General features: G+C 34.1%; 1 protein-coding gene across 2 annotated transcripts; it reads left to right on the top strand.

The window, feature by feature from the left end:
• The first annotated feature begins 3,972 nt into the window (after window positions 1-3,972).
• On the top strand, window positions 3,973-13,374 carry LOC124365976 (zinc finger protein 431-like). 2 transcript variants are annotated; one of them, XM_046822133.1, is made up of 3 exons: window positions 3,973-4,137; window positions 5,542-5,620; window positions 11,875-13,374. In XM_046822133.1, exon 3 carries the CDS (start codon window positions 11,967-11,969, stop codon window positions 13,002-13,004), a length of 1,038 nt encoding a protein of 345 aa, XP_046678089.1. In that variant the 5' UTR covers window positions 3,973-4,137; window positions 5,542-5,620; window positions 11,875-11,966; the 3' UTR covers window positions 13,005-13,374. The 2 variants fall into 2 exon arrangements, with proteins under 2 accessions (XP_046678089.1, XP_046678088.1); XM_046822132.1 differs by lacking the exon at window positions 5,542-5,620.
• Window positions 13,375-13,954: the final 580 nt, after the last annotated feature.

Below are 13,954 nucleotides of genomic sequence, written 5' to 3'. Positions count from 1 at the left end.
TCAAACAATCTTAAAATCCGTTTCCTTGGCTTTAATTACTACTACAGTAGTATTAGATCCGACACTAATATCTCCCTAACATCCTAGGAGATAGTGCCTATTACGTGTCAGAATAAAATTATAAAGGGTGTGATCAGAAATATCTTAAAGAGCTCTCTAATAAAATAATTTAATTTGTAAAGGTATATTCTATAAAATAACCGAGGGTTTGAACACCAGCTGACCAGTTCCAAGTTCGATATCTTTATAGCGATAAGACATTAGATAGTTTCACTCATTGCACAAAACTTTTAACTATTAATATGGGAAAATGCTTGGAATTGTTTTAGCGTTCAATAATTGTTGTAAGGTTGTGGTTAGATTCTACCATGCAGTCTGATTGGAGTTCATCATATTATAAGGTTTGGTTGCTAATTAAAATATATTTCAAGCTATGGCTTTTGTGAGAGGATTTAATTACTAGGTTCCATCAGCAACTAAACAAATAAATGAACCAGCGTATATTTTACTTATAGCAAAATCAAATTTTTAATACCACATGAATAAAATTTGATATTGGATTCTATATACAAGTTATATTTTATCGATTTTAATGACAAATGCTATAGTTAAACTTAACATTAAACAATTTTCTTTCACTTTATTTTCATTCATGAATTAAGTGTGGGAAAATGTTTCTTTAAATACCTAACCATTTACATAAAGTTTACGTAATTAAAACAAATGAGTTACTTTTCCAAATTTAGAACATTTACATAAACTATACCACACACACACACACACACACACACACACACACACACACACACACACACACACACACACACACACACACACACACACACACACACACACACACACACACACACACACACACACACACACACACACACACACACACACACACACACACACACACACACACACACCTATATATTAAATATGTATATAAATAGCAAACTATTAATTTGATGTTTACTCGTGAAAATTTAAGTAATCAATGTATGTACCTTGGAAAGTGAAATGAAACATATTAGACGACTAATGAAATCCTGATATTATTTATACGTAATAAGATACGTGATCTATATGAATTTTGTAACGTTCCAAAAACGAAATACAACGTTTCTTAACTTATTTACTAACACACTTATTTATTTTCTAGTGTTTATTTTCACTTGAGACTAACACATAACATTATTTCGCCTAATGATATTTTATCCCGCACTTCAACACTCTCACTCGCACTCTCTATTTCTTCCTTTCGCCGTTAAATCTGCCAGAAGACTGCCGATCATCCTCTTGCTTTCCATGATCTTTCGATGTTGCCTCCGCCAGCTCGCCTGACCACGGTCCGCGCCTGCCACATCTTTCAATGGTTGTCGGTGAGAACAAATACTTTTTTTATATCCGCATGGCTGCATGTCTTTGAACTCTTTGAACTTGTTATTTCCGACGTTACTGTCTGATTTAATGGTTTCTGCATGATTCTTGAAAACGGTGTGATAGCATTTACTGTTTGTGTGGCAGCGGTATATGGGCGGACGTGGGTATCCATTTACTCCAGAGGGTGTTTGTTTCGATTTTTAGTGCGAGACATCCTTTCCTACGACGATCTGTTTTAGAGTCTTATGGATTTTAATATACTAATAATTACATGTCCCTTACACTGCATTGAAACAGTTTAAGCGTTGCGGGCACATGACTGATTTTGACCTATTTATAAATTGAATGGTTTACCGTTTCCTTACATCTACAGAGTTATTGAGCTTTCTGCGTTTACTTAAAAAATGCACACACATATTGTAGTTATTTTAGTTATTCACTTTGATAAAAAAAATAGCATCATGAGAAGAATGTAAGAAAATTTAGAAGTATGTCACTTTGTGTGGTTATAGTGTAAATTGGCTCTCTAAACTATTTTCAGTTGCGAAGCACTTCACATCAAACACCACGTCGCTCAGTAGTGAAAGTGTTAATATTCAAAGGTTGTATCTCCCTTAAGCCGCGTTTACACTGGAAACAAAACATGTTTATAAACAGTGTTTCGGAACAATGTTCCTCAAATCGAAGAATAACTACTTGGAACAATGTTTATAAACAATGTTTCGGAACAGAAATTCGGTGTTTCTCCACATGTTTCTTGTTTCCCGTAGAAAGCGGTAAGATCAAAGGGTGTTTATAAACATTGTAGAATGTTTCGGAAACACAAGACGTTTAGATATAGGAACATTGTTGAGAAACATAAATAATCAGGTCTACCAATAATTTTTTATGCGTTCTGTTGGTAGAACAAGTTGTCAGTATGTTTTGTTTCGATGGAATGAAAACAATGGTTTCATAGAAAGTCAAGAATTCCAAATATGTGTTGCTTCTATCGACTTGTCATGAAAAGCCATCAATTGATAAGGATTCAAAAAAACCTCTAATCGTTGAGACATACAACGCAACCAAAGGTGCAGTTGATACTTTGGATCAAATGTGCCATCAAATTACGTGCAGCCGAAAGACGAGGCGGTGGCCATCATGTGTATTTTTTGGCATGATAAATATCATGCTAGTAAATTCCTATGTTATTTATACTAGTAACATGGTGAAAATGGGCCCGAAACCGCTTTAAAGGAGAAACTTTACAATGCAAATCCAATATGACCTCATCACACCATGGCTTCAGCACCGCATGAACTACCCAAACTTGCCAAGAAAACCCCGCCAATCAACTGCTGAAATAATTAAGGCACCTCTTCAAATAAACAAAGCTAATGTCCCTCAACACCCCCGTCGAACAATTTGTGGAATATGTCTACCAGCAAAACGGAGGATGACGTCAATCTTTTGCTGCCGATGTGCCAAGCCAATCTGTGCCGAGCATCGCAGAAGATGCTGTGTCCATTGTATAGATGGGATTTAACCATAGCCTTAGTTTTAAAAAGGTTTAATAAAGGTTTAAAAAGGTGTAAGTGTTTATTCGCAATTAAATGGCATTTTTGTAAAATAAAATGTATTTGTACATTTTTTGAATCCTGTCGTAATTTTTACGATTCGTTTTTTTAACGTACGGTAACTTTTTGAACACGTTAGGATTAAGGTCTTTGAATAGGTCACTTCCACTATAAACACCTCGTGACGCAAGTAAAGGCCTTACCCAGAACCTCTTGGGTTCTCTGTCACATAACAAAACACATGTAGCGGCAGCTAGAAGAAGAACATCCTCCTCGTCAGACGACATCTTCAAGAGTGACTGTCCTAAAATGTTTTAGGAACATTGTGTGCAAAATAGTTCATGATAGTAGCAAAATATAAACAAAGTTCCAGGAACATTGTTTCTGGAACATGTTTTGTTTCCAGTGTAAACGCGGCCTTACAGACACACCAGTATGGTACATTATGGAATATTGAAAAAGGTGTCACAGCTGGTGTGAGTACGCTGAAATGTTTTATCTAGTCGTTCCATAAAACAATAGGCATAAAGTGCCAAAAAAAGAAAAATGTAGGTCTAGCTGGAATGAAGTAAAAGAGGGTGCTGAGTATCTTATCTTGATATACAGATTGATATACTTCTAACTATGACATTACTAGTACTGTCTGTATTATAACTTTGTCTATTTCTATTTGAATGGTCAGTAAAAATAGAAATATATTTATTCTTTAAATACGATAATATATAATTAATGTTAGCAAAGTACATTGGCTTGTTAAATCTTTAAAATAATATCGATTTAAATAGTCATAACTTTTGCATACTATATAAAAAATAGGTATATGAGTTTTAACGTCATAGAGCGTATAATTTCAAATCAGGCATCTATTATTAGTATCAGCGTATTTTTGAAGATTTTCGGCAGGTATATAGATAAGAAGGCGACTTTTGTACATACTAAAACCAATTAGTCGTTGGGAACAATGATTTTTTGTATCGCCAGGCAATTAAATTATTATGTGTTGGTTAGACTGTCGTAGTAAAACTTTTTTTATTTGTTTGTTTGCAGTAAAGTTTCTTAAACTGTATTTACATTTAGGAATTCATTATTTTATATTATTGTTTTGTAATTTAAAACGAGTAGTATTCAAATGAATTCAACTAGGTTTGAGCGAATGAAGCTAATTATCTTATATAAATATAACGGACTAAAACATGTATGTAATACCTATCTTTTAGACAGTTACATATTAGCCTAGTCCTGTATATCCTAAAAATGTATGAATATATAAAAACTGTTATAGTTTATAATGCCTGAAGTTAGTACTTGTGGAGAAATCAATATTTTTTTTTCTTATTTCCATATAAAATTACTTGCTGAACAAGAATATATGGGCAGAGTATTATAAGTGGACCAGGTTTTTATATCAATTATTACAATAATTGAAACTTTATTAATCAAATAACAGAGTTATCAATTTATAACAATGTATCCAAATTAAAGTCACATGTTTCAAATTAATATAAATAGTTTAAACAATTACGTAGTGTCATTAATAATAAAGGAACCATAGGATAACCATTAATCAAGCGATAAAAACGAGTGATACGAAAAATGAAATGAAAACGTAACAAAATAAACATCTGGAAACTTAGAAAGACACAGTAAATCATGTTTTAGTGTTATTTTGTATATTTTTCTAAAGTTAACTATATTTTTTTATTTAAAAGAAGTTATTTGTAGAACAAATTGTTTATAAAATCAAAATTTGTGTACAGTTGGTGCAGATGATATTGTTCAAATTAATTACTATTGTTTGTTTATATCAATGGGTATAATTAAATATAGTTTGATAATTTTAATACAAAAAACTGGAACCGCTTATAGCACTCTATTAAAATATATGTCTTTTTTATCAGAAATATTATTAAAAGAACTTTAATGCAGGCGTATAGAGTTTACTATCTCTAACCTTGTTAATATTATGGAATTTGTGAATGGGTGATTTATGGATATCAATTACATAAATAATTGATATTGTAATTGATGCAGCAGTAGCTACAGTATAATAAGCGGCCACCAACACAATCAGATGCTGATTATCGAATATATGGAATTATCGATATTCATGACCATCCAAAGGACTGAAGGAAAAATTTTGAACCAAAGAACATTATGGTTTTTCTAATTGTCAACCTCAGAAATTAATGTATAAATATTAATGTAGTTTACATGTCAAAATATAGCCTAATATATAATTACAGCAATAGAATAAAATTTACTTACCTTATGTATTCTCAAGGGTAAACGTGACTGCTTGTGAAACAAAGAAGACATGTAGGTTACACACTGTTCTTGCTGTCATTAATCAATAACGAAACACCTGATTTTGATTTTAAACTGATTTCCAAACAAGTTTTTACTTTGAATAAATTTTGAACAATAATGTTGTGTGTTAGGCTTTAAAAATGTTACTGTAATATAGAGAAGCTATATACTTTTATATGTAAAAGAAATGTATTTGTTTCAGATTACATAAAATAACCAAACTTTATTTAAAGTCTGTTTGAGCAATGTAGTTACAATTACTTAAAAGCTAATCTGAATGGTATTTCTGCAGGTACCGATGCCGTCAAAACTACAATCATTAATTAAAATATATCTTGTTTGATTACAACTAAAATAGTACATGATTTTCGGTATGTTCATAATACCAAATTTAGAATTTTCTTCTAAAAAAAGTCATTCTCAAGTGTGATTTTGCAACATCGTGTTTGTTCTGACTTTTCTTGTAGCGATACACTGTGTTTTCCACCTTTAATTCTAGTTTTATCTCCTCAATACAAACAGGAAAAGCTAGCTCCTTTTCTTGCAGCCATTTAAAACTTTGCTCAGTGTATATAAAAATATTTGGAATCAATATTTGCATATTCATCACCATTATTCTTGTCGTCACTAGCCTTTTCCTACATTAACGAAATAACATCAGCTGGTAATGATGTACTAGCAAAACTGGTTATGACGTCAATAGTTACAATAAAGAAAGCTGGTAATGATTAATTATGAATATCTATAGGTCAAATGTCATATTGGAGGCTTCAGTACAATAAAAGGCCACCAACACATTTGGATTAAGATTATCAATTTTAAATATCGATACTATCGAATATAACATTTGATCTATATATATTTATAATTAATCATTGCTAGCTTTCTATATTTAGACTATGACATTTATTCTTGATTCAGCGCTCTTACCAACTGGGATCCAGTCTGGAAGGTCCATTTTGGACCCCCATCCCTCCTTGTGCATCGGATCAAACGTCCAAGGGTGGATTGTTCATATTCTATGATGCCCATTGGTCAAAACCTGTTTCAAAATCATCCTTAGGGGTTCTCATATTTCCAATTGGTGGTAGTATATTCGTTTGACAGGTACTTGGCCTTCCGATCGTGTTGTGTAGATGTGAGAGTAGCTTTACGCCAATTAAAAATCACATCAATGTTTTTATGTCTTAAAAGTCAAAGTAAAGAAAGTAATTGTGAAACAGTTGGTTCCATAACAACCATAAAATTCTAATTACAAGTGAGTAAAAAACTTTTAAATGTATACTTTTTTTAAAATGAAATGTGTGTTTTGGTTCATTCAATAATATAACCTGCCTTCCAAAACAAACAGCCAGCCAAAGTATGTCTTGGTGGAATCTAAAACCATGACACTGACCATAGCCAAGTGGTTGAGTCACTGGATGTTTTTTTAAAGGAGAAGCCAACCCTTTTTAGCCTTACTCTGTCCGTCCTCATGGGCCACTGGCCTGTGCGAGGATTTTATCAGACAGAATGGGGAGAATCGATACTGTACAAGGTCAATGGTACTGATAAAAGTGCAACAGTCACAGACAGGATTCGAACCTACGCTATTGCGCTACCTCTAACTCAGACTCATAGCCCAACGTCTTAGACCGCTCGGCCATTGGCAATGGATATTTCCGACTTTTTTCCAAGTAAGACTGGATGTAGTTTGAGCAGCTTTGCTGGATATATTTTGGTAATGTTTGGTCTTGTGACACATGCCAGTACTATTAAGGGGGGTGGAACTTTTTTTCATTCCTAGGCCAACCCTGATCTTTGGGTAAGACTAAATCTCTTTTAAGTTATCAAGTTATTCCTCATAAAAGCTATGGTAAGATTGTAGATAGGAACATTAGAGATATTTTCTTGCCAAATCACCACTATATCCTGAACATTCATAAATCCAGTACCAGTTCATAAATCTGGATCTACATCTAAAGTAACAAATTACCGTCCTATTGTGATTCAGTCGGTGTTTGCCAAGATTTTTGAAAGTTTGATCCTGGACGTATTATCCTTTAAATTCAAGAGTGTCTTCATCCCGCAGCAGCATGGCTTTCGCCTTGGAAAATCAACGACCACCAATCTTTGTGTCTTCAGTGACTATGTTGTTTCCTCCTTCTCTCGTTTCCACCAAGTTGACTGCCTGTATTTGGATTTCGCTAAGGCATTCGACAGGGTCAGCCATAGCCATCTGATAGCTAAATTGAGGGCATACGGAATTATTGGGCCTCTTCTTTTGTGGATGCAAAGCTATCTCAGTGGCAGAACCCTTCAAGTCAAATTTGCGTCATCACTCTCCAAGAATGTTGTGAGCGTAACATCGGGTGTGCCTCAAGGGTCCCTCCTCGGTCCTTTTCTATTTGGCCTGTTCATAAACGATATCGGGGAGTCACTAGCCGGTAACTTTCTTCTATTTGCCGATGATGTTAAAATCTACAAGGAGGTGACTTCAATCCATCAACAACATGAGCTCCAGGAGGATCTGCTTAGGATGGAACAGTGGTGTGATAGGAATGCTCATAAATGTCAAGTAATGTCATTTGGAAGATCAAAAACTTTGCTGCACTTTGACTTCTCTTTGTATTGCTTGTTACTGGATAGAGTGACAGTTATAAAGGACTTGGGGTTGTACATGACACCATCCTTGGATCCAGGTATACATATCACCAAGGCTTGTGCTAAAGCCAATCGTATTCTGGGGTTCATTTCCCGAACATCAAGAAACGCCCTATCTCCTGCAACATTGAAGACCCTCTACGTGACTCTTGTTCGTCCCATTGTTGAATATGGTTCTACTGTCTGGGCTCCCCACCAGATTGGACATTGCAACCATCTAAATAAAGTTCAGAGACGTTTTCTGCGATTGGTAGGAGTTAGAAGTGGCATCCGTTATCCTGATGTTGATATACAGGTTATTGCAAGCCAGCACCAGATCCTTTCGCTTTCATCTAGAAGAGTGGCTCTTGACCTTATATTTCTATTCAAGATTGTCAATGGTTTGGTTGATTGCCCTGAGCTCCTGCATCACATAGACCTCCATGTACCTGCCGCAACCCGCCTTCTGCAGCCTTTCTCCGGGCACTCACACCGGACTGTCTACGCCTACCAGAGTGTAATTCCACGTCTGCTGCGTTTGGGAAATGCTGCCCACCAGTTGGAATTCTTTGGCGTATCCATGCTGGTGTTTCGGAGGGGGGTCTTCTCTTGGGTGTCTGAGCATGGTGAACATTGAAAGCAAGAGTCTACCTTTGGTTGCTCATCCCTGCTAGTATTTTGTTATATTGTTTATTTTTGTTCTATATTGTTTTGTCATTTCATTGTTAAATCTTCATAGTTTATACCGTCAGCACACACCTATAACATGTAATTATGGCACTTATAGTATTAGTATTAGCATGTGGTTGTTTTGTTGATTTTTGTCTTGTATATTGCTTGACCCATGCACTAGAGTTAGCACACGCTTAGCATGAAGCATGTAGTTATTATCTTGTTACCTTGTTTTCAATTTGTCTTTGATGCACAAGTTGCATATACTTAGCATGTACATTATTATGTAATCATCTTGTTGACCATTGTTATCTCTTTTTGTATCTTGTCTTTGATGTTCTACTTTATTAACTTTAAATGTATACTATTCAATTGTTCTGTAGCCATGGCTAGTCCAGCAGTACTAATATCGCATGTAAGTGGCTATGCATGAAAAGTGTATTATCAATATTTCGAACACTATGTTGTAAACATTTTTGTAAAATGGCGATTGCCGTATGTATTAATAAATAAATAAATAAATAAACATTACGGGTGTTAAAGGGAAGTCTACAACCCAGACCCTCAGCAGTCTGTCTCCAAAATTGGAAGATCATTGCTTTCTTACTTGAAAATAGTTTTTAGAGTATTTCTGAATACAGAGAATGACTTTGATTAGTATCTTGTAAACCCAAATGTACATCAGTATATTATAAAGGTATAGAATTGGTCATTCTTAATGGATTAGGTCTATGAATATGGTGTTTGTCTTATCTATGAGGCTCTGTGGCAAGTCTGCTACCGTGAACGCAGTTAAAGGTTGTCCTTAAGGAGCAGTCTTATTGCCTCTTCTGTGGTGGCTTGATTAGACTCAACGACAAAGACTTTTACGTTCAGATGATTAGCATTATAGCAAATAGAAGCAAATAATGCTTTTTGGGTTTGTAAAATGATTACCCAATAAACTTGGCTGCTAACTAATCAAAATTAACTATTTTGATTAGTGGCTCCCAATTGTGACTCCCTTAATAAGAAACTGTCCAAACTTTCAAATCAAATTTTTTGGAAAATTAAATTTAGTTCACATTGTTTAATTAATATGGCTAGGTTTAACCTATATAAAAAAACAGAGTGCTTTTCAAGAAAATTTTTCGTTAAAAAAACCACTCAATAGTTTGTAAAAATCATATGTTTTTGTGTGGCTGATGTAGATCTAAAAATGAAAAGCAGTAAAATAATAAAGAGAAGTGTAGGGATATTCATCAAACAACCTGCACATGCTAAAATAGTATATAATTGTATTATGGGAGTGAGTTTAGGTAGACAATAGACAATAGACAATAGACAATATACTTTATTGACATGTTCTTTGAGAACAGTACATAGCGTCAGTTATACAGGTATAAGGTAACAATTTTTAGCTGTTTGTAAATTCTTCTTCTGTGTAAAAAGGTACTCTCTTGGAGCCACAGAGTCAGTTGTTTCTTGAAGCGGTGAGGTGGTTGGTTCTTTAAGTGCTCCTTTATAGGATGGTTTCCTCTTGTATAGGCTCAGATGGTGTGGGGGCAAATGCGAAGTCCGAGGCATGTCTAGTGTTGTGCTGGTGCAGATCTGAGTGTCTTGGCTGTGATGTTTTTTACAGTGTGGAAGATTACTTCTCTTATGTAGAGTGATACGACTGTCAATATTTTTAAAATTTTTGAAGTGTTCTCGGCAGCTATCATGGTAGTTAAGGCCTGCGAGGCATCTAATTGCCCTCTTCTGGTTGATCAGAACTCTCTCAAGGTTGGTTTTGGATGTTCCTCCCCCAAGTGGCAATGCCATATCTCAGGTGTGATTCGAAGAGAGCAAAGTAAGCTACCTTGGCCGTGTCTGTGCCACTTAATTTGTTTTTATTCTACGTATAACATAGTTTCCTGCAGATAGTTTTTTGCACAGTTGATCTATTTGTGGCTTCCATGACAGTTTATCATCAATTATGATACCAAGGTGTCTGGTGGTGTTTTTTATTTCTAGGTCTGGGAGCGTCAAGTTAAGGTCTCTGCGTAGATTGCTGAAGGTCATCTGAACTGTTTTTTTATTATTTAAGACAAGGTCATTTTCTGGTACAGAATAGTTTTGTTTTATTGAAAGTGGCAGTTGTGTTTTCTCTGGGAGTATTGCTATTGATTTATTTGCTATTGTTAGTGCTGTGTCGTCTGCATACATGACGGTATGACAGATGTCTCCTAGCCAGTTGGGCATGTCATTTGTAAGTAGGAGAACAAGACTGGCCCCAGAACCGATCCTTGTGGTACGCCCCTTTGTGTGTCAGTGGTTTTTGATTGACATTTCTGTAGTATGTTGTTTTCAGTGTAATTTACTTCCACAAACATCTTTCTATCAGTCAGGTAGCTACGGAACCAGCTTTGAGCTTTTCCTCTTATACCAAGGTTTCCTAGTTTTTTTGGAGTAGTTGTTCGTGATTTAGGCAATCAAAAGCCTTACTGAAGTCTAGGAAGAGGCAGGTTGCTGTGTGCAGCCTTCTTCCAGTTGATCTATAATGTATTCTATGAATTGTATTAAGGCTGTGGATGTTGATCTGCCCTTTAGGAATCCGTGTTTGTTGGTAAGTAAGAAGTTTGTTTTCCTCAAGGTAGTTTAGAAGTCTGTGTAAGACAACTTTTTCTAAAATTTTTGAAAAAGTAGAAATGAGTGAAATAGGTTGATAGCTGTTTGTGTCATTATGTGGTCCGGCTTTGTACTTTGGGTAGACTTTAGCTATTTTTAATTGGTTGGGGAAAATTCCTTGTGAAAGAGATTTGTTAGTTATAAGGGTGAGTGGTCTTAAACAGTTCGTTTTTTACATGCTTTTACAAGTTTAGCTGATATGTGATCTGCTCCAGAATGAGGTTTTTGGTTTTAGGGAGTCTATGATTTTTAAGATTGCATTAGTTGTTTGCTGGTTTGAAGTGTAAGTTCTGCTTTATAGGTGGAGGTGGTTCATAGTCATGTATGGTAGTGTAGAACAAATTTGAATTTGCACCAAATTTGATATTTTAAATCCATATTGAGTCGCATTTTAAATTAGCTTCCTATATTGTTCATATAACATTATAAAATAGGCCCCAATTAAAAATCAAAATGTGGCCTATTTTAAATGTTTGTAGCAGGCTCTTCTTTATATTCAACACAGAAAATTATTTTCAACATCAAAGTGTGCGGGGAAGGTTACAATAATAAATAATGTTGTAAAAGTACTATAATCTATTGTAAAATTCTTATTTAAATGAAGCTTTAGAGTTCTATTTTTCTTAATTGTTTGTATAGTAGTTAATAAATATTTTCATATTTAAATCTTGTTGTCTTCCAGGATTGAGTGAGTCGGTACCAATCGACATTCCTTGTGACTGTGACCACCTGCGTCTTACAAGATCATCAACAAATTTTAAATAATATCAACCAATGGGGAGAAAAACTAGACTTAAACAGTATAATTGTTTCAAATGCAGCTATAAAACAAGCTCAGAGAGCTTTTTTAAAATACACCTACTAAGACATTCATGTGAAAAGCCATTCAAGTGTGCACAGTGTAGTTATGCTTGTTCAACACATAGAAATTTAAAAACGCATTTATTAATTCACACAGACGAGAAACCTTTCAAGTGCTCCCATTGTAACTATGCTTGTAGAAATGGTTCAGCTTTAAAAAAACACATTTTAACTCACACAGGTGAAAGGCCATACAAATGTATGCAGTGCACATATATGTGCTCATCACGTAGCAATCTAAAAACTCACTTGTTAATTCATTCTGGCGAAAAGCCATACACATGTTCATTGTGTAATTATGCTTGCAGAGAAAGTTCAACTTTAAAGAAACATGTATTAACTCATACAGGTGAAAGGCCATTCAAATGTACAGAATGTAATTATGCTTGTGCCAGACAAGAAAATTTAAGGACTCATCTACTAATTCATTCTGGAGAGAAGCCGTATAAGTGCACTGTTTGTGAATATGCTTGCAGGGAAAAATCACATTTAAAGAGACATTTCTTAACCCATACTGATGAGAAGTTATATAAATGTTCAATGTGCAATTTTGCTTCAAAATCAAATGAAAAATTGACTAAACATGAATTAACGCACTTAAGTGAAAAGCCATACAAGTGTTCTATGTGTAGTTACGCATTTAACGTCAGTGAACAGTTGGATAAACATCTATTAACTCATACAGGTGAAAAGACCTTTAAGTGCACACTTTGCAGTTATGCTAGCACATCAGGTGAAAGTTTAAGAAAACATTCATTAACTCATTCAGATGAAAAACCATTCAAGTGTTCTGTGTGTGATTATGCCTGTAGAAGGAGTGGAGATCTGAAGAGGCACTCTTTATCTCATACAGGAGAGAAGCCTTTCAAGTGTACCAAATGTAGCTATGCTTGCACACAAAATAGATACTTAAAGAAACACTTATCAACTCATGAAGATGAAACCTCTTAGTATTTCCTTATGGTCATCTAGATTTGGGTATATAGTAATAAGTTACCTGTGCAACAGAGCATCACTAACCTTACATGTCTTAAAAATGATGTTATTAACTTGAATAATAGCCTATAAACCAGTATGGTTTCAACTATAGACAAGGGCTCTTTGGTATTTAATTAAAGTTATGTCATTCTATACATTATGTTCAAATAATAAAAAAACTATTAAATTTTTGGGTGATTACCAGGTTTTTTTATGAATGTATCTTTAATGTTTTTGGCTCTATAAAGTATAAATTAAAGCTGAAAAATTGGTTTGTTATGTTTATTAAAGTTCTATTCTGGAAGTCTTGATGCCATATTATTAAACATATATTATTATTAAACAAGTCTATTTCTTAAGTCTAATACTATATAGATTAAAATATTACAAGTTATTTAAAATTGTGAAGTGTAAATGTGCCTATTATAACACATACGTGTATTATAACAATACACATATGAATGTGTATTGTTATAATACATTTTAATTGCACTTAATATTTTATTTATGTGCTATATACTTTGAAAAGAATACTTAAAATTCTGGTAACAAAAAAGTTGGATTCTTTTAAATGTATATAGTTAACAAAACAAAACACCATTATTTTCATATGTTAATTAATTGAATACTTAATATCCAACAACGTCAACTGCATTCGGCGATAATTCAATTACTTATCTATTTAAAGCAGTTACCAGCAAACTGGATTATATCTTAAAAGTTTTTAATGTTTGTGTTAAGTGATATTTCACATACACATCCTCTTAGACATGACTGTAAATATGTTAATAAATAAGTTAAATACTGTAATCAAATTTTATAGCAAATAAGACAATAAAGGCCTTCAAAATGAAATCAACGTAGGAGTATGCAACACTATGTGTCGCATAAAAGGCTTCACTGAGGATGTACGCAAAATTTAA

The sequence above is a fragment of the Homalodisca vitripennis genome, chromosome 7 (assembly GCF_021130785.1).
Source record: "Homalodisca vitripennis isolate AUS2020 chromosome 7, UT_GWSS_2.1, whole genome shotgun sequence".
Taxonomy (NCBI): domain Eukaryota; kingdom Metazoa; phylum Arthropoda; class Insecta; order Hemiptera; family Cicadellidae; genus Homalodisca; species Homalodisca vitripennis.
The sequence above is the reverse complement of the archived record's forward strand: the minus strand, read 5'-3'. Positions and strand labels throughout refer to the sequence as shown.